Source organism: Melanerpes formicivorus, unplaced genomic scaffold (assembly GCF_026170545.1).
Source record: "Melanerpes formicivorus ecotype bairdi unplaced genomic scaffold, bMelFor1.0.p_v2 SCAF_51, whole genome shotgun sequence".
NCBI lineage: Eukaryota > Metazoa > Chordata > Aves > Piciformes > Picidae > Melanerpes > Melanerpes formicivorus.
In genome coordinates this window covers 4,505,068-4,526,436 of record NW_027142403.1, presented here as the reverse complement: position 1 = coordinate 4,526,436, position 21,369 = coordinate 4,505,068, and the positions used below count along the sequence as shown (strand labels likewise).

At 43.9% G+C, this 21,369-nt stretch overlaps 1 protein-coding gene across 5 annotated transcripts in view; it reads left to right on the top strand.

Annotated features, from left to right (window-relative positions):
* IMPG2 (interphotoreceptor matrix proteoglycan 2) overlaps positions 1 to 21,369 on the top strand; it is a 52,016-nt gene that overhangs the window by 19,522 nt on the left and 11,125 nt on the right. For 4 of the 5 annotated variants that reach the window (XR_010990039.1, XM_068160703.1, XM_068160704.1 and 1 more), the window contains 9 exons: positions 3,137 to 3,186; positions 4,424 to 4,509; positions 5,494 to 5,655; positions 8,164 to 8,222; positions 9,551 to 9,568; positions 12,269 to 12,513; positions 13,356 to 13,438; positions 18,094 to 18,400; positions 19,245 to 20,824. Coding sequence is in view for 4 of the 5 variants with exons in the window: in XM_068160703.1 (XP_068016804.1) it covers positions 3,137 to 3,186; positions 4,424 to 4,509; positions 5,494 to 5,655; positions 8,164 to 8,222; positions 9,551 to 9,568; positions 12,269 to 12,513; positions 13,356 to 13,438; positions 18,094 to 18,400; positions 19,245 to 20,824 (2,590 nt within the window). In the remaining variant the exon portion in view is untranslated. The remainder of the gene's footprint in view (positions 1 to 3,136; positions 3,187 to 4,423; positions 4,510 to 5,493; positions 5,656 to 8,163; positions 8,223 to 9,550; positions 9,569 to 12,268; positions 12,514 to 13,355; positions 13,439 to 18,093; positions 18,401 to 19,244; positions 20,825 to 21,369) is intronic. The other variant, XM_068160705.1, reaches the window with a different exon arrangement.

Genomic DNA, 21,369 nt, shown 5'->3' with positions numbered 1-21,369 from the left:
TAGGGAACATTGCAGTGGAAGGAGAAGGCACTCCATGGTGAAGCAGATATTTCCTGATGTCCAAGGAGGACTCACACTGGAGTAGGTAAACATTTCATAGAATTACAGAATCATGGAATGGCTTCAGCTGGAAGAGACCTTAAAGATCATCTAGTTCCAACCACCCCCTGCCATAGACAGGGACACTTCCCACTAGACCAGGATGCACAAAGCCTCATCCAGAATGGTCTTAAACACTGCCGGCGATGAGGGATCCACAACTTCTCTGGGCAATCCCTTCCAGTGTCTCACCACCCTCAGTAAAGAAGTTCTTCCTGATGTCCAGTCTCAATCTACCCTGCTCTAGTTTAAAACTGTTGCCCTTTGTCCTGCCACCACAGGTCCTTATAAAAAGTCCCTCCCCAGCTTTCCTGTAGCCCCGTTCAGGTACTAGAGGGCTGCTATAAAATCTGCCCACAGTCTTCTCCAGGCTGAACAGACCCAACCCACTCAGCCTGGCCCCATAGCAGATACACTCCAGCCATCTGATCATCTTTGTGACCCTTCCCTGGACCCTCTCCAATAGATCCATCTCCTGAAGGAGCTGCTGTCCCTGCAGAGCCTGCACCGGGTAGAGTAGTCAGGAGTGAAGCTGAGCCTGGGAAAGAGAGGAGGATATGTGATGTTTTAGCATCTGGTTCTCACTATCCTAAGCTATTTAAATAATCAATAACTTAAATTTTCCACAAACTGAGTCTGTTTTGCCCATGGAGGTAGTTGGTAAGAAATCTTTCTGTCTTTGTCTTGACTCAGAAGCTTTTTGATCTTATTTTCTCCCTGTCTTGTAGAGAAGGGGGAGTGAATGAACAGCGGGGTGGTCATGTGGCCCTTAGCTGAAGCCAACCCACCACAGGACTGGGTGGTGAATTCAGTTGGTCAGATAGTAATTTAGTTCCTTTTGAGATCCTATGTTAAAGTACAGGTTGGCAGGATTGTTGTGGGATCCGTGGGTGACCTCTGCTTTCTGTGGCAGCAGCTGTAGGTCAGGAGGGCCTGGAGGACCTTGAAGCGTACTCGGCACTGATCCATGTGCCGCTGGATGGAGTCCTGTGAGTCTTAGTTTGAGCTCAGATCCTACCACTGCAAGTCAAAGAATCATAGAATTGTTTTGGTTGGAAAAGACCTCTAAGATCATCATTCTCTGCCCTCTTTCAAATAAAAGGGAGCTGACACAGGGCTCAGCTGATGCTTCTGTATGGGCTTGAGCACTTCATCTGAACAGAGCATTGCCAATTGTATATCAGAGCTGTTTCACTTTGCTTCTGTCAAGCTTTCATTTTAACCTTGGTTACACCATACAGTTTGTCATGAGTGAAATTCCAGATTGCTTCACCTCTCCTGAAAGGTAGAGTTATATTTGCTTCTAAACATGGCACAATAAAATGCTTTCTTTACTATGTTATCCTCTGATATAGACATAATCTAATGCCTGTTGAAACTGGTGAGAGTAATGCATCCTTGAAGTTAGGTGAGTCTAACTGGAAAATATTTAACCTGAGCAGTTAATCAAGCAACAAGCTTTATTTCAGTTCTAAGATGATAAACAAGTCAGGAAATGGAATCCTTTTACAACAGAACCATCATTCTTAAGAAAAATCTAAATCCTTTTAATGTGGGGGTTTGGTTTTTGTTTAGTTTTATTTTAATGGGGAAGGTTAGTTAAAAGAAGTTAGAAAGAAGTTGGTGGTTTTTAAAGGAGTTACTTGGCAGAGTGATTAAGAGAGAATACCTTATCTAAACTGTGTTTACTATTACATTATGGCTTTGCTGTCTTGTCTAAGAGGGTTACCTTGCACTGTGCTGGCTCAAAGCAGGTGCTAGTGTCCACAAGATGGAAGCAGACACAAATAACTGTACATTTCAAAGCTTGCATAGGGATCAGATTCATCTTTGGGGCTGTTTATTGGTGAGTGTTTTGTGTCTGTGAGAGGCAGGGGGAGAACAAGTGTTTGAGATACGTGTTTGATCATATACTTGTGCCCCTGTATCTTTAGTATGTAACTTTGGAACTGATTGTCTGCTTGATGCTGGAAGCCTTGGGTTTTGGGTTGGAGGGTTTTTTTTGAGTGATACAGAGATTGATTATCTATCCTGAAGGAGGTAAAATATCCATCAGCTTTGAGTGGAGCTTTGCTTGAAGACAGACTGCAAGGCCAGTAAACGTGTACATGAACCAAAAGTCCAGCCTAGCAATTACAGTGTGAGCACTTGTGTGTATTGCAGTGAAGCCTGCCAACAAAAAAGCAGTTCCTTGAAAAGTGTGACAAACATCTCAATGCAATCAACTTAAGTGATTTTTCTGAAGACTGAAGTTCAGCTTCTTGCCAGCAGTTCAACTCCCAGTCTTACAGGTTGGGCTGAATGCAATGAAAACTAGGACAAATCTGCCGCATAATTGTTTATTCCATTCAGAACAGACTTGTTTCTGTCAGAGCGTGTCTCCCACTCTTGGTAACTTGACAGCTACTTGGGGCTTACAGAATTGGCTCCAAGGAGCTTGGGTTTAGTGGAAGAGCCATGTGAAAGCTGCTAGTTTTTCTTCAGGCTGACTGTCTTCATCTGATTTTTATCTGAAGTGTTGTTCTTTTTTCCCCCCCCCCACATTTGGCCTAGAGCTGTTTTATGTATGTGCTGCAAGTGCAACAATTGCATTTGCAATCTAATGCTTTTCAGAGCTTTCAGAGTAAAAGTGGTGATGAAAAGAGAGCATTTTCAAGACTAAGTGTTTCATAGAATATTGCAGGTTTTCTTTGTGTTTCATCTCTGGTGTTTGCATTTGCTTTCCTTACAGAACTGCTAGAAGGCCAAATGTGGTTTTGGGGGCAAGACTCCAAGTTATTTGGAATGTAAGGAGGTTAGCAGCTTGGAGGGGCACATGATGTGTTGTGTGATGCAAGTGGCCCAGTATCTAAGCTGCAAAAGATAACTGAAGTATTGTAAAGCCCAATTTTAATGTCATCAGTAAAGCAGTACTGTGACAAAGTTATTTTGCAAGCATGCTCTTTGGTGTGGCAGCAGAATCACAGATAAATAGAAATCTAATAACTCAATCTCTTCGTGCCCAATAGTAATTTCTGATTTTATATTTCTTTGGCAGTGGTGGGACCCCAAGTCCAGCTCTGGAGGCTGATGTTACCACCTTGAGAGGTGAGTTTTCACTGGTGGGCTGATTCTGAATGATAGAGTAGAATAGAGTAGAGTAGAGTAGAGTAGAGTAGAGTAGAGTAGAGTAGAGTAGAGTAGGGTAGAGTAGAATAGAGTAGGATAGAATAGAATAGAATAGAATAGAATAGAATAGAATAGAATAGAATAGACCAGACCAGGTTGGAAGAGACCTTCAAGATCATCACATCCAACCTATCATCCAACACCACCTAATCAACTAAACCATGCAACCAAGCACCCCATCAAGTCTCCTCCTGAACACCTCCAATGATGGTGACTCCACTACCTCCCCAGGCAGCCCATTCCAATGGGCAATCACTCTCTCTATATAGAACTTCTTCCTAATATCCAGCCTAAACCTCCCCTGGTGCAGCCTGAGACTGTGTCCTCTTGTTCTGGTGCTGCTGGAAGATTGAGCAATTTGGTCATGTGTAGATTTCAGAAAGAGATGTGAATTTTTTGCATCACAAATAATGCTGCTGGTGAGCTGGAGATCATGTTGTAAGCTGACCTAGTTTTTGTTGTTGGATGAATCATTGAAAATCCTACTTGTGGAATTAGTTCTGTGCCCTTTTTACAGGGATCTGCTTAGGCAGAACATTGGTTCAGCATTTTTTTCTTATTAGTGTATTTAATACTTTACCTGAGGCTCTTCAGGTGTTTCCTGGGTTGTTTCTGTCATGATAATGTGAACAGGAATACTATTTTGCTGTGGGTTTTTGCTTGCTAAACTGCTTCTGTATGTCTATCTACATGCACATGGGTATAAAACTGGGGGAGCTGGGATTGTTTAGCCTGGAGAAGAGGAGGATCAGGGGAGACCTTATTGCTGTCTACAACTACCTGAAGGATGGTTGTAGACAGGTGGGGGTTGGTCTCTTCTCCCAGGCAACCAGTACTAGAACAAAAGGACACAGTCTCAAGCTGCACCAGGGGAAGTTTAGGCTGGAGGTGAGGAGAAAGTTCTTCACTGAGAGAGTTGTTAGCCATTGGAATGTGCTGCCCAGGGAGGTGGTGGAGTCACCATCCCTGGAGGTGTTCAAGGTGGGATTGGACATGGCACTTGGTGCCATGGTCTAGTAGTCCTGAGGTGTTGGGTGAGAGGTTGGACTTGATGATCTTTGAGGTCTCTTCCAACCTTGTTGATGCTATGATTCTATTCTGTGATTCTAAATCTAAACCAACAAACTAAAATAATACAGCCCTGTCTCAAACTCAGATGCAGCTGCCAATGTTCCTTCCCCTCATGAGATCTCTATTGGGAGTCCTGCAGGTGGAACAGTCCAGGAAGATGCAGACACTACTGTAAGTGTGGTTTGGTTTCTCTTTTTTCCCATTTGCATCAGCATTCTGTTGTCTAAATAATACTCTTTGTGGTCATTTGCATTTCTTAGTACTCAAGGAAATTTACTAGCACTGTCTGTTAACACAAATTAAGATTTCATAGAAACAGGACATGAACTTTAGAAAGTTTTAAAACAATTTTCTGGAGAGGTTTTTCTCCTTTTCAGAGGCTTTGTAATGCTGCTTCCCCAACAGACACAGACTCACAGATTGCATTGGGTTGAAAGGGGCCCTCAAAGGTCACCTTGTCCAACCCCTCTGCAATGAGCAGGGACATCTTCAACTACATCAAGCTGCCCAGGGCCACATCCAGTCTGATCTTGACTGCCAGGGATGGGGCTTCCACCCCATTCCTGAGTGACCTCTGTCAGTATTTTACCACTCTCATTGTGAAGAACTTCCTCCTGATGTCCAACCTAAATCCACCCTGCTCCAGTTTTAAACCATTGCTCCTTGTCCCTTCTTCTTGACACCCACCCTTAGGATATTTGTAAACACTGATCAGGTCCCCTTTTAGTCTTCCTATTTCCAGGTTAAACAGCCCCAGGTCTCTCAGCCTTCCCTCATCACCCAGATGTTCCAGTCCCTTCACCATCCTGGTAGATGTGTCCATACAGCCCTGTGTAGAGGGCTCAGGTTTTCTGCCCCATCACAAGCCAGAGAAGCCTTCGGGTTTGTAGCAGCTGGAAAAGGTTCTGGTCCACACAAGAAAGAGGTCTGGACCCAAGCTTAGGAATGTAGTGTGCTGTTGATAGCTGGCAGACTGTATGCACACATCCAGAGATGCTTTCTACATGGAGTTAATCCAAGCAAAGTAGGAACCTTGTCTGTGGTGAGTAATGAGGATTGACCCCTTGGGGGAAAAAAAAAACCTAAACCAAACAAAGGCCAAAACAAAAAGGCATTAAATCAGCTCCTGTTTTCTCCTTTTTCCTTCCTTTCCAGACCAATAACGAGATAAAGAAGCAGGATGAGAAGCTAGTGAGACCTGTGACTGAGCAGATGATTGAGTTCAGCATCTTGATTGTTGGTGAACAGTACAGCGAGGATCTGAATGACCCAGCTTCTGCGGAGCATCAGCGGCTCTCTGAACAATTCATCGCTCAGGTGATTACCTCCCATCACTCTTTTTGCTGTCTCTGCAAAGCAAAGCACCCAGCACCTCTGTCAGGGCTGTCTTCTCATGGGCTCTGCAGAACTGTCTTAGGGTTTTGCTGCCTGAGGGAGGCTGGAGAGATGAAAAAAACCAAAAAAGTCTGAGAAGGTACTTCTTACAAGGGCTTGTTGTGACAGGAGAGAGGGAATGGATTGAAGCTGGAAGAGGGGAGATTGAGACTGGATAACAGAAAGAAATTCTTCACAGTGAGGGTGGTGAGACACTGGAACACGCTGCCAAGGGAGGTTGTGGGTGACACCTCCCTGCAGATGTTCAAGCCCAGATTGGACAAAGCCTTGAGCAACCCAGTCTAGAAGGAGGTGACCCTGCCCACGGCAGGGGGTTTGGAACTAGATGATCTTCAAGGCCCCTTTCCAACCCAAACCATTCTATGAATCTATGAATCCATGAAATACTCACCCATCATGAGAACACACCCTGCTGTCTGACATGCTGCCTTTTTCTGTTCCACTGTGAGTAGCTGCCAATACTCCAGTGTTATCTTTGTGTTTCTCATGAAGTAGCCTGCCATCATTTTTGCAGGCAAAAGGAGTGAAAATATATTCTTTGGAAGGATTAGAAAATAATGCTGAAGCCATGAATGGGGACATCCTCTAAACAGGACCTTTCTAAAGGGCTGCCCCCTGTCTTCTTTCCCTATTTTCTGATTTACTTTGCCTTGGGTTAGCAAAAGAAACTAAGCTCAATGTTAGTAACAAATGAAAAACATTTCTGCTTATTTAAGCCCTTTTTAAAGACCTACCAGGGCTAACAAACTCACTCACTATTTCTGCTCAGGAGAGACATGCACTGCAGTGAGGCAGTCTGTGAAATCTAGGCTGACACAACTACCTTTGCTCCTCATTTCTGCCTAGAATCACCAGTGAATGGTGATTCTAAATCCTTCCAGCCAGTTCATAGATGCTTAAATCCCATAGGGGTGAGTGGGAATGAGCCATGGTTTACACTGTTAGGCACTTACTTCAAAGAAAAACCACGTGTGTGTGTGTTATAGATGTAAATATATACACATACATTCTTGATGTCTTAAAACTTGATTCCAAGGTAATTTAATTTTTAACATGGAATGTTTTCATCTGTGTGTCACAAATAAAGCTACTGCCCAACAAAATACAGATGCATATTTAAGATGTGATCAGATTACTGCCTTCTGGTTTTCCTGTCCCTATTTTTTCCCCAATAGCTTTTAGTTTTCTCTATAATTATGGTAAGTTTATTACTACCATCATTTTCTCATGCCAGTGAGTTTGTCTTTCCTTTCTCTTGGGAGAGTAATCTAGGTTGCCATACAGCAGGACACCATAACCATAGAATCATAGAATGGTTTGGGTTGGAAGAGACCTTGAAGATCATCTAGTTTATGTTTTCTCTAGCTTTGCTTCCTTCTTAGTCCTGTCTAGTTGGGGTTCTCTGTTGAATACCTTCCAATGGGGCTAACCATGTGCCAGACCCTGGCCAGATGGGAAAGAGATGTACTCTTCACTGCAGCCCAAAAGCATCACCACAACTGTCACAAGTTGCTAGCATAGGCTAGACATTTTCCTAGTTGTGTGGCCAAGTAGCAATGCCATAGTGTGTGTGGAAGAAATGTCAGATGGGACAGAGTCCACCTGGCATGTGGATGTTCCACTCCTTTGATCCCTTGCCTGGTTTTCTCTGTGCTTGGATGAAGAAACTCATGAAAAAAAAATATCATCAGCAGCACTTTGATTGTTTAAGTCTCACCAGAGACAGTTTAAAAATAGGGAGATTGGTGAGGGGAAGAAGAATTTGAGGAGTAAGAAATAACCCTCAACTGGCAAGGCTCTTTTCAAAGGAAAACAAAAGAACCCTAAACCAGCATGATCAATATTCTGTTTCTTGATTTTGCCTCATGTACCAGAGGTGACCATTGGATTAAGCCTGGACGTGCTGCCATTTTGCTGCTCCCACTTGTGTTGTGGTGTAGCACTGCCAAACACTCCTGAGCCCTTTGCCTGGTGAGGGCAGTGGAGTTGAACCACATAGTCCAAGGGGTGTTTTTTCTTGTGGTGGCTGCTGCTCCTTTCAGTGGCTGCAACACGAAGCACTTTCCCCAGATTCTTTTTAATCCAGAGAAGTTTGGGGAATAATGAAAACGTTTTGGACAGCAAAGGGTTGGTGCTGCATAAATAAGAGAAAGAATATTGTCTGTTTGGCTTCCACCCCTCGCCCCTTTGAATGTTCTTTAAAAGCTTTTGGGGATGCTGGATAGTTTTTAATGCTTCTTCTTTCTCTGATAGTGAAACAATGTCACCAAAACACTTCTTAAAGCATTTTTGTGCCCCCAGATTGAACAACTCAGGTCCAGTTTAAGAAAAATGTTAAAAATACTTCTTGTGTTTTCACTAAATGAGTAAGGTGGAGGAAATCTGTGCTAATGTTTTGGTTTGGTTTGGTTTGTTTTCCCCTCAAAACAGATGAAAAATGTATTTGAAGGACTGCCTGGATATAAAAACATCCATGTCCTGGATTACAGGTAAAAAGATACTGGTTGACAAGTGGTGATTGAAACTGACTATGTTTGGTGATGAAGTGTGCTAGCACCACACTTGGAAGAAAGTGAGGCTTGTGCATGGGAGTTCTTAGGATGGATTAACCAAAGGACAAGTGCTTTCAAACTTGGTACCTCTATATACAGAGGTAGAAATAGGAATAGAGATGTATGTAAATGCAGTGGTTTCTTGGTTTGGTCTTGGCGTTCATCAGAGAATCTCACAGGATATACTGGCCTGGATTCTAAGAGCAGACATTCTAATTCAAGATTAGAAAAGAGGTATTTTCTGACTTAAATTCAGTGGGCAGAGTCCAACAGGATGGCATTCAACAAGTCCAATTGCTAGCTGCTGCACTTTGGCCTCAACAACCCCATGCAGAGCTACAGGCTGGGGTTGGAGTGGCTGGAGAGCAGCCAGGCAGAAAGGGACCTGGGGGTGCTGATTGACAGCTGGCTGAACATGAGCCAGCAGTGTGCCCAGGTGGCAAAGAAGGCCAATGGCATTCTGGCCTGCATCAGAAATAGTGTGGCCAGCAGGATCAAGGAAGACATTCTGCCCCTCTACTCAGCACTGGTTAGGTCACATGTTGAGTACTGTGTCCAGTTCTGGGCCCCTCAATTTAAGAAGGACATCGAGACACTTGAATGTGTCCAGAGAAGGGCAATGAGGCTGGGGAGAGGCCTTGAGCACAGCCCTGTGAGGAGCAGCTGAGGGAGCTGGGGTTGTTTAGCCTGGAGAAGAGGCGGCTCAGGGGAGACCTCATTGCTCTCTACAACTCCCTGAAAGGAGGTTGTAGCCAGGTGGGGGTTGGTCTCTTCTCCCAGGCAACCAGCACCAGAACAAGAGGACACAGTCTCAAGCTGTGCCAGGGGAAGTTTAGACTGGATGTTAGGGAGAAATTATTCATAGAGAGAGTGATTGCCCACTGGAATGGGCTGCCTGGGGTGGCAGTGGAGTCACCATCCCTGGAAGTGTTTAGGAGGAGACTTGATGGAGTGCTTGGTTGCATGGTTTAGTTGATTAGATGGTGTTGGATGACAGGTTGGCCTTGATGATCTTGAAGGTCTCTTCCAACCTGGTCTGGTCTGGTCTGGTCTAGTCTAGTCTATTTTGGTTCAATGAAAGCAGAACAGTTTGTTATCAAGCAGAATAACTATGCAGCTTATAACTGTTTGCTGTATTTCTTCTCAAATTTGTGTGCCCTGTAGAACACAAAAGCAGGTTTGTTTAAGTTGGAAGACAAAGGAGATTGTAATATTGATTTAACAGATTTTGTGATTGTGACTTGTTTTTTTTCTTCTATCTTCAGCTCTCCTGAGGATGACAGGTAAAGACACCTATTTATTAGATATTACCATGGTGCCATGGTCTAGTAGTCATGAGGTCTTGGGTGACAGGTTGGGCTTGATGATCTTTGAGGTCTTTTTCAACCTTGTTGATTCTATGGTTCTACGATACAGATAGCAAAACATGTTTAACTGGAGGACACTGTTTTAGGGATTTGCAGATTTGGCTCCAGAGCAAGACAATTATCTAGCATAAATATTTTATGAAGGAGTTATACCAGAAACTGCAAGTAACTGCTCTGGTTTGAGTACAGATAAACCTAATATACTTAGAAAAATTACTTGGGGAAAATCCTCCAGAGAAGGGCAACAAAGTTGGTGAAGGGCTTGGAACACAAGCCCTATGAGGAGAGGCTGAGGGAGCTGGGGTTGCTTAGCCTGGAGAAGAGGAGATTCAGGGGTGACCTTATTGCTCTCTATAACTACAATAAGGGAGGTTGTAGACAGGCAAAGGTTGGTCTCTTCTCCCAGGCAACCAGCACCTAGTCCCAAGCTGTGCCAGGGGAGGTTTAGGCTGTAGGTCAGGAGGAAGTTCTACACAGAGAGAGTGATTGCCCATTGGAATGGGCTGCCCAGGGAGGTGGTGGAGTCACCATCACTGGAAGTGTTCAGGAGGAGACTTGATAGGGTGCTTGGTTGCATGGATTAGTTGATTAGGTGGTGTTGGATGATAGATTGGACACGATGATCTTGAAGGTCTCTTCTTATTCTATCCTATTCTATCCTATTCTATCCTATTCCCTAACACAACACAAGTCAGCTACTGGGTTAATGGATGTATGAGTCTCTGGGTTTTTTGAAGAAAACAAAATTCCTGAAGGAGAACTCAAGACCTTTTTACTTTGCAGCAAAGTATTGAATAAATACAGGTTAATCATGATTATAGAAATGAAAGTAGGTAAGAAAAGCATAGTCCTCCAGCAAATGCAGTTGGCTTAGCTACTTCAAGGCCTGAGGTGCTGCACATCTAAGCAGTAGTCTTATAAACATTCTTTAGGAGAATATGAGACCAGTCTGGGCTTGTTTTCTGTCAGATGCATGCAGGTTAAGCACCCCAAATTCTGCTCCTTTAGTATTTTAAGAGTTTTACAAGACAAAAACCGATCTGCAGCCTTTAACTTGCTGCAGGTACTAATTTCTTCAGTGTGTTTCTCAGCAAAGTTGTTAACCAGTTTCCACAAACAGCTCTGCAGAGAATGAGTGTTTTCATTATGGAAGAAAGCTTAGAAAACACAAGCCTCTTCACAAACAATAGTGACCTAAAGCCATCCTCTACTACTCTTCATTTCTGCAGGCTGAGATGCATGCAGCTATTTAAAAAGGCTAAGTTCCAAGCACCAGATGTTTTAGCCCTTTGCAGACAGATGATAGTGTAGCAGTTATTATTTAGGAATCACTAACTGCAAGTGACAGCAGAGTTGTACTAAGCAAAAGTTATTGCTCCTCCTTTTGAGGAGCACACTGTATTCCATTTTCACTGTGCTTTTTCACCACTGCTATCCTTTTGAGTTTCCTCTGCTTGGAGTCAGTGCCCCCACAGTGAGCCTGTGGTGGGCTCATCTCAATGCTACAGCCAGCAGCAGAATTCCAGCAGGCTCCTGGTTCTAGTCAGTGTGTTTGCTGATTATTTCCCTGGATATGGAGCTTTAGAGACTTCTCTAAACAAAGCCACTACTGTAGCAATCCAGTCCAGCTCTGTGGAATGAGGAAAACCTGTCTTTGGAGAAGATTTTTCTAACACTTCATAGATTACCTCATTTTCTTGCTGTGTCCTGTGTACAGCCAAAATAGATTTGTCTAAAGGTCCCTTGTGCTTCTGCCCAGTGTATGGTAAATCTGATGGATATCTATGCAGCCATGTGAGAGAGGACATCCAGATGTATGCAGGAAAAAAAAACTAAGAAACTGGAGGAGATTTACCACGAAATAAAGCTGAACTGTACACAGGTAGAAAGCTTAGTTAAAGAATAAATTACCAAATGAGTCTAGAAAAGTGTTCCTAATTATAAGCTGTATTAATTAACATTTAACTGCTATTAAAGACATTATTTCCAACAGACTGACACTGCACAGTGACAGTGATCAGTGATCTTGCTACTGTAGATTGCTACTATATGCAGCCCACTTTTCCTGGCTGTTTTTGTAGCCCAGAGCCATTTCCATCCCTGGCATGATCTTAGAAGCATCACTCACACTGCTGTCTACTGGTGGGCCTATTAATAATGCTGGCAGAAAGGCAACATTTTTGGTCAGCTTGTGGTCTGTCTGCCATTCACTAAGAGAAACCTGAGGGGGTTCAAGAAGGGATTGGATGTGGCACTTAGTGCCATGGTTTAGTCATGAGGTTTGTGGTGACGGGTTGGACTTGATGAGATGGGTTAGTTGATTAGGTGGTGCTGGGTGATAGGTTGGACCCAATGATCTTGAAGGTCTCTTCCAACCTGGTTTATTCTATTCTATTCTATTCTATTCTATTCTATTCTATTCTATTCTATTCTATTCTATTCTATTCTATTCTATTCTATTCTATTCTATTCTATTCTATTCTATTCTATTCTATTCTATTCTATCCTATCCTATCCTTGAGGTCTTTTCCAACCTTACTGATTCTATGATTCTATGATATATTGGAAAGCTTCAAATCTCTCACCTTTATTCTCTTTCTTTTTGTGCAACTGAAGTGGGGTGGAAGTTCACTATGCTGTTACATTCGATGGCAAAGCCATCAGCAATGCCACCTGGGACCTGATTAACCTTCATTCAAACAAGGTGGAGGACAACTCCTTCGTGGGCATAGAGGACAACCCAACGGTTGTGTACACCATCAGTGATTTCCGAGACTACATTGCTGAAATCCTCCAGAAGAATGCCTTGCTTGATAACGTTTCCTTGTCTTTAGATGTCAACTCTCTTCGTCTTACTAATGGTGAGTATCAGTTATGATGCCATAAACAGTATTGGTGGCGAGCCACACATTTGAAGTTTTGTATAATCAATCTCAGATGAGTGAGTTATTCAGCTGCCCTCTGAGTAATTAAAAAGAAACAATGAAACCAATTGTACTGTAGCTTGTTTTGCTGATCTTAACCAAGACAAGCCTTTAGCAGAAGTATCCCATTCTTAATGCATTAGATTATCCATTCCCACCCCCACCCCTTCTTTTTTCCACCCCTTTGCAAAGAGGTTTGTGCTATGCAGTTTCAGGAATGCTTCCAAGGTTTAACAGCAACAGAAAGGGAAATGTGCTTCACATGATGCATGTTGCACTAAGAGGTGGTCGAGGCCCCGTCCCTGGGGGTGTTTAAGAGCAGGCTGGATGAGGCTCTGGCCAGCCTGATCTGGTGTGGGGTGTCCCTGCCCATGGCAGGGGGGTTGGAACTAGATGATCCTTGTGGTCCCTTCCAACCCTGAATGAAACTATGAAACTATGATGCTTATCTTAGCCGTGCTGTGTTGGCCTTGAGTAGCACAAAGGAAATACCTGGTTTATCCTGCTGGAGGTGGTGCAGAAGTGCTGTCCACCCTCTGTTCTCATCTTTCCTCTGTAGTTCCTGTCACCAATTTAAAGGCATTTCCAGAAACAAAATATCTCTGGGAAACCTTTTAGGAAAATATTTAGGTCATGGTTGGAGTTGATGATCTTAAAAGGTCTGTTCCAACCATAGTGGTTCTGCCACAAATCTGAGGTGAGGGAGAGGTTTTCAGCCAATCTTGCAAACCAGCTTCCTCACCCTGCTCCTACAGCCTTTAGTATTTCTGTTTCCACAGTGAAAGAAATACTACACCCTATACCAGAAGACTCATCCTGGATTACTGAGCATCCAGTTGTGCTGGAGCGTCCAGAGTTCGATGTAAGTATGGTTCTGACACATTTGGACACATTTGAACAACTTTACTCAGGAAGGTCGAATTGCAGCCAGCACCCAGAGCTTCTATATCCTCTTGTTCATGCAGAACAAGCAGTAATGAAGGTCCAGCTTATATTGGAAGAAAACTCTGGTGAAATCTCATCTGAGAATTTGTTATCTGTTGCACAACAGTTTTCTGAGATTTTCTTCTCTCTTTCAGCAGTGATGTTTCTGTCTGTACATCCAGGCCTTGCTTCTTAGGCTTCCTTTGTCTGTTTTTTCTTCATATTTAGACAGTAAATTGCTCTCTTCCCACAACACTCTCACTGGAAAGCAAGACCCAGATTTAAGCCCCAAGGCTGTCTGCTAGAAGAGATAAAATAACAAGTTTCTCTTGTTGTTACCGTATTACTTTTGCTGAAATTCCTCAGTTCAGTGTTTAAATGATGTCTGTCCACTTAGTGCCAGCAAAGGAAAGACAGAAAAATCATACTATTTTTAATGTATATATTTCTATTTCTCATCTCTTGAGATTTTAACAATTGCCTTTGATTACCTCTGGAACAACCTGAAGTTCCCCAATGGGCAGGAGTCTTGGTGTCTCTACTTATGTACGTACAACATAAAGGAGCTTGAAGCAGAGACACCAGGTTAGGTGCTAGCAAAACTGAGATCAAATCAGTTAGTTCTCCTGACATCTAGAACCTCTGAATGATGAAGCATTGTCTGGGATTAAGGATTTATCCAGTAGGTTTCTACTCTGCACTCTGTTGTGTAAGACAGAGGTGCCTTCAAGAAGAAATGAGCTCAGTTTGTACCACAACATCCAAGTCCATCTTTGCTTGATGGAAGGTTTCCACTAAGTTCTTTATGACACAAAGCTGTGAACACAGACATGTAATTTCAGGCCAATTTCTGAAACTTTGTGGAAGCCAAAGTCACAGTCACTTCACAGAATCCCAACATTCTTGTTGGAATGGTCACAGGTATTATAATATCCCTAATTTCTTGCCAGTTTTCCCTGAGCTTTAAAACCAGTGATCATTGATATCTAAAGTGCAAATACATATGGATTTGCAATCAGTGGCTTAAACAAGGTGTGGATAATCATTAAGTTAACTGTCTGGAAAGGGCTTTCTCTTGACTAAAGATATCTAACAAGACTGAAATGTTGCAGGTACTTATTTTAGCTAAGAGAAAGGGTTCTGCCATCTTTACTTTCTGTCTGTGGATATTCTGACAGATGTACAGACAAGGACACTTTAGAGTAGAGGTAGCTTTGCAATTATAGGTTTCAAATCAGTTTTAGGGAATAGTATGTACAAGAAAAAATTGTGGAAGTCACTTTTTTTCTAATCATGGACTCTGATTAGCAGTGTCACAGTAGCACAGTATTATTCAGGTTGGAAGAGACCTCAAAGATCATCAAGTCCAACCTGTCACCACAGGCCTCATGACTAAACCATGGCAGCAAGTGCCACGTCCAATCCCCTCTTCAACACCTCCAGGGATGATGACTCCACCATCTCCCTGGCCAGCACATTCCAATGGCTAACAACTCTTCCTGTGAAGAACTTTCTCTTCACCTCCAGCCTAAACTTCCCCTGGCACAGCTTGAGACTGTGTTCTCTTGTTCTGGTGCTGCTTGCCTGGGAGAAGAGACTAACAGCCTCCTGGCTACAACCACCCTTCAGGTAGCTGTAGACAGCAATAAGGTCTCCCCTGAGCCTCCTCTTCTCCAGGCTAAACAATCCCAGCTCCCTCAGCCTCTCCTTGTGGGGCTTGTGCTCGAGGCCTCTCCCCAGCCTCGTTGCCCTTCTCTGGACACGTTCAAGTGTCTCAATGTCCTTCATCTATATCTTCAGTCAAAAACTAAAATTATGCAAAAAACCCCATTGAGTATATCCAAAAAATCAGCTGTATGCAATCTGCACTACACAGGCAAACTTCAGAAACTCATAACCACACTTAAAGAGTAAACAAGGCTGAAATGATTTGTGAGTTACTTCCACAGATGTCAAACCTGTGTGGCTGAAGTATCACAGTATCACAGCATCACAGTACCGCTAAGGTTGGAAGAGACCTCGAGGATCATCGAGTCCAACCTATCAACACAGACCCCATGCCTAGACCATGGCACCAAGTGCCACGTCCAATCTCCCCTTGAACGCCTCCAGGGTCGATGACTCCACCACCTCCCTGGGCAGCACATTCCAATGACGAATGACTCGCTCGGTGAAGAACTTTCTCCTCACCTCAAGTCTAAACCTCCCCTGGCGCAGCTTGAGACTGTGTCCCCTTGTTCTGGTGCTGGTTGCCTGGGAGAAGAGGCCAACCCCTTCCTGGCTACAACCACCTTTCAGGTAGTTGTAGAGGGCAATGAGGTCACCCCTGAGCCTCCCCTTCTCCAGGCTAAACAACCCCAGCTCCCTCAGCCTCTCCTCATAGGACTTGTGTTCAAGGCCTCTCCCCAGCCTTGTTGCCCTTCTCTGGACACGTTCAAGTGTTTCAATGTCTTTCTTAAACTGAAGTAGACACTGCTAAAACTGTTACCTCTGGGGGAAAAAAATGACTATTATGTTTCTTAGTTGATCTGAGAATAAGTTGGATTTGTATTATCATGCACACTCTTGACATGATGTGGGACTATCATGACTCACCATCTAATTGCTAGCAGATGGGACCAACTAGTCCTTAATTCTTCTGAGTATTACAACATTTTAAGGTGAAGAGAAAAAAAAAGCAAGCCTAGCTTTTGCACAGTGTGCTTTGTTAGTATTTCTGTTGAGCTGTAACAGGTAGGCTCCTCTGGCTTGCAGAATACAATGCCTTTCTGGCAGCAGCAAATGGAAAACCAGGGAGGAGGTCCTGTGTTTTCAGTCATCTGCCACATTTGTAAGTCTTTCAAAAGACATTAGTGAACATCAGAGCTCGCCAATGTGATATTAAACTTGCTAATATAATATATTGCCCTGTAACAAGCATTGGTGAATAATGTTGGTTGTCATGGGAACATCTCCCCACATTCAAATAAATGATGAAGTGCAACCCCTGGCAACTAAATGCTCACATTAATAAAGATAAAAAAAAAGGGGGAAAAACTATTGACAAGCTCTTGCTGGTAGCCCTTATTCATTCTGTATGGAATTTATATGTGTAATTTGTTGCTAAACTTGCCCAGTAACTTTTCTTTACAGCCTTATGTATGGTGGTAAACTTAGCCAAAATGAAAAGGTAATTGTTGGAAGTCCTGTCTAGATGGGATTTATACATTTCAACTGATTGTCACCATAGAAACTAAATATGGGAGGAGACTTTGGTGGCATCAATGGCTATAAAAATGTGATCAATGCAGGTAGGCAAGCCCTATGAGGAGAGGCTGAGGGAGCTGAGGTTGTTTAGCCTGGAGAAGAGGAGGCTCAGGGGTGACCTCATTGCCCTCTACAACTACCTGAAAGGTGGCTGTAGCCAGGAAGGGGTTGGTCTCTTCTCCCAGGCAATCAGCACCACAACAAGAGGACACAGTCTCAAGCTGCACCAGGGGAAGTTTAGGCTTGAGGTGAGGAGAAAGTTCTTCACTGAGAGAGTTGTTAGCCATTGGAATGTGCTGCCCAGGGAGATGGTGGAGTCACCATCCCTGGAGGTGTTCAAGAGGGGATTGGACGTGGCACTTGGTGCCATGGTTTAGTAGTCATGAGGTGTTGGGTGACAGCTTGGACTCGATGATCCTCGAGGTCTCTTCCAACCTTAGCAATACTGTGATACTGTGGTACTGTGACAATTTACTAACAGTACTTTAAGTGGCTTGTTTCAAAATGTCTTCACATGCACTTTGAATGAAGTTGAAAATTTAATTCACCCACGTTTCAACCAGGAGTAAAATTTCAGGTGAAAAATATTTGGAGTTTTCCTCTTATTCAAGTGGGAAAAAAAAAGAGATGAGACCAGAATGGTGAGCTACAGAAACAGTATCATAGAATTGTTTGGGTTGGAAAGGACCTCTAAAGTCCTTGACCATTGACCTAACACCATCAAGGCCATTAAACCATGTCCCAAAGTGCTGTGACCACACTCCACCACTTCTCTGGGTAGTGGATTCCAATGCCTGACCTCTCCTTAAGGAAAAATAAACTTTTCCTAATATCCAACTTGAACCTCCTCTGGTACAATTTTAGGTTGTTTGCTCTTGTCCTGTCACTTGATGCTAGAGAGAACAGACTGAACCCCACCTCACTCCAGCCTCCTGTGAGGGAGTTGTAGAGCACACTGTGCACACTTGCATTGGATTTAACTGGAAAAGAGCAGATCTGTTTTTACAGTAAAGGAGAGGAGATGGGGTGGCAATACATGGTAAATGATCTGAAAGGTCTCTTCCAACCTCAACAGTTCTGTGATTCCCTTTTTTTGGTGGGCATGACTGGACACATGACATGCATGTCACAAGGATGTGCATTTTGCATGCACAGGGCAGATAATTACCAAAGATTATCCATCTCCCAGTCCTCCCAGTCTGGCCTCTCCTGCTGCTGCTCTGCATTATTTTCTCAGAGAGGCTGCAGTAGCAGATTCTGTTGTTGGCTGCTGTTAGCACCCTTGATGGGATGAGCCAATGCTTCCCCTGTAGCAGTGGAAATATTAACAGTGGGTTTACGTTCCAGGACAGCACCTTTTTAGCTGAACGCCCTTCAGCAGATGAATCGACTGTCAGCAACACCTTGCCATTTGATTTCGCCAAACCAGACTCCACTTCAGACAGTGAGCAGGACAATGACAACGAAATCTGGCCAAGACCAGAAAATCTGGGCTATGGGGCTGGCTTGGCACCCGAAGCTCCGCTCTCCTCAGAGACTGACGTCACTTCTTTGCCTGATGGTCTGAATTTAGAGGATGGGAATCAGACTCCTCGCTTGGTCACTGCGCCAGTGGACTCTCTGGAATGGCTTTCAGCCCCTAATTCTTTAGAAGGTAAGTTAATGCCTTTGACTGAAGTTTGCATTTGGTTGCCAGTGTTTCCTGACACTCACCAGAAGTATAGAGGTCACCAAAATGGCTTTTCAGAAAGGTCTAAAAATCTGTCTCTCTCTCTCTGGCAGTTCTTACCTTTCTTGTGGGCATGTATCCAACAGCAATATGCTGAGGTAAAATGCTTGTAAACAGCTAATGATGCCTGTTCATCCCTTCAGGAAATGTTGTGCAGCATGATACCTGTTTAAGGGCATGCAAGTATTTTCATATGTCTTGGCTTGGCCCATAGAATATGTGAATGAAAATTGGGAGAGGTCAGCAGGGGGCCTTCTGCCTTTGGCATACAAAGGCCAGGAAAACATGCTGAATACAGATGTACTGAACACAGATCTGCAGACAACAGGCAACCAGCACCAGAGAAAGAGGACACAGTCCCAAACTGTTCCAGGGGAGGTTTAGGATGGATGTTAGGAAGAAGTTCTTCAAAGAAATAGAGATTGGCCATTGGAATGTGCTGCCCAGGGAGGTGGTGGAGTCACCATCACTGGAAGTGTTTAAGAAGAGACTGGATGTGGCACTTGGTGCCATGGTTTAGTTGATTAGATGGTGTTGGGTGGTAGGTTGGTCTTGATGATCTCAAAGGTCTTTTCCAACCTGATCTGATCTATTCTAGTCTAGTCTAGTCTAGTCTAGTCTATTCTGCTCTGTTCTGTTCTGTTCTGTTCCGTTCCGTTCGGTTCCGTTCCGTTCAGTTCCGTTCCGTTCTATATGTGTGTAATTTGACAATTTTTATTCCAAACAGCAACTAATTGGGGATGTATTTTCATTTTTTCCATGTTTGAAGATACTGGACTATCTGAAGACCTTTTGCCTTTAAGTCCTCCTCACCTTGTGCCTGAAGAACTCCCATCTACAGATGACTATGAAGTTCCTCTGCTTTCTGCACCAACAGTGGCCTCTTCATCAGAGACAGAGACTGATACAAAAGAAACAGCATCTGCTGAGAAGGAAGAAGTAGCCCAAGGTAGTCCTGCAGGCAGTAAAGATGTAGACTCTGTGTTGCACCAGCCTGTGGAAGAAATTCCTTTTCCTTTAGAAGAACACCCTATAGAAGATGAAACTGATATGTATCTTGGAGATAGAGTTATATATGAGGATGGGTCTGGTTCAGCTTTTGATGGTTCAGGAAAAGAAATGGAATCAAGTATTTGGCCTTGGGAAGAAGCAACACTGGAACCAGTTTTCTACCCTGGTTCTGATAGCTGGCTTGAAGATGACAATGAGTCTTTGCTAATTAGACCTGATGATATTCCTGAAGGCATGATCTTAGACTATATTCTTAACTCTGGGAATAAATTAGATTATGAACCTTCCAAAGATGAGAATGAAGGTATGAACAGTATAAAAGAAGATTTCCTTGATGAGTCTGAAACATTTGTCTTTCCAGAGAGTGCAACTCAGCAAGTACCTCTACTGCAGACAGAAGAGTTTGTGGAACCATCTACACAGACAGAAACCTTGGGCTTGGATGATTCTTCTTCTGTTAAACCATCCTTGGGTTTGGAGCCTTCAGAGGACCATTCCTTTGTAGACATGCCCACTGGAGAAGTCCCTGTCTCACCATATGATACAGGTCTGTCTGTAGAAGATAGTCTCCTCACATCTACACAGACTGTCAGTATGGAGCAACCTGAAGAGCCCAGCATAGGCCAGGACATCATTGAACAACAACATGAAGACAGGACAACAGTAGAAGAACTACTCACAGTGGAGCAGTCAAGTGTAACTGAAGCTGCCACAACAGGCAGGTTGGACACTATCTCTTCAGAAACTATTCTGACTACATATCCTTCCATGGTATACCCAGATGCCTACACAGTAAGCCCTGATGCTTTCACAGAAGATCTGGCAGGCCATGACACTCCTGGATTAGCAGTGACAGCTGCCACTCATGTTTCAGTTGCAGTTCCTTCTGCAACAGATCAGACTGATGTCCTAGAGAGCTTTACTGGACAGGGTGGTACAGACCATGACACACATGTTTCTGTGAGCTTCAGCACTGTTGAGCTTCTGTCCCATCTCCCTCCTGTGACTACCTCAACAAAGCTGGGAGATGAAACAACGCAAGTCCTGGATGTTTCACTGGACTTGGGTCGCATGAGTACTGTCCGCTTTTCTCCTGAGCTGACTGAGGAGGGAGGCAGTGTGACTAAAAGCCATGTGGAGCTAACAACTCATGTCCAGTCCACAGAGATGGCCAGTGTGGCTTGGGCCACGCATGAAAATCGCAGCAGCACTCCTGTCCCATCGCGTTCTCTAGTTGTGTTTTTCAGTCTTCGGGTCACCAACATGATGTTTTCAGAGGACCTGTTTAACAAGAACTCCCCTGAATACAAAGCATTGGAGCAGCGGTTCTTGGAGCTGGTAAGAACCACTCCTGTGGACAAAGACCTGGGAGTCCTGCTGGACAGCAGGATGACCATGAGCCAGCAATGTGGCCTTGTGGCTGAGAATGCCAATGGTATCCTGGCATGCACCAAAAAGAGTGTGGCCAGCAGGCTGAGGGAGTTCCTCCTCCTCTTGTCTTTCCTGGAGAGACCACATGTGGAGTATTGTGTCTAGTTCTGGGCTCTCCAGTTCAAGAAGGACAGGGAACTGATTGAGAGGGTACAGCAACGGGCAACAAAGATGATTAGGGGACTAGAACATCTCTCTTGCAAAAAATGACTGAGGCATTTGGGGCATTTTAGCCTGGAGAAGAGCAGACAGAGGGGGGATCTGATCAGGGTTTACAAATACTTAAAGAACAGGAGCCAGTCTATTTTCAGGGACAGAGCAAGAGGTAATGGACACAACTTGAACATAGGATGTTCCATCTAAACCTGAGGGTGGTTGAGCAGTGGAACAGGCTGCCCAGGGAGGAGGTGGAGTCTCCATCTCTGGAGATGTTCAAAGCCCACCTGGATACC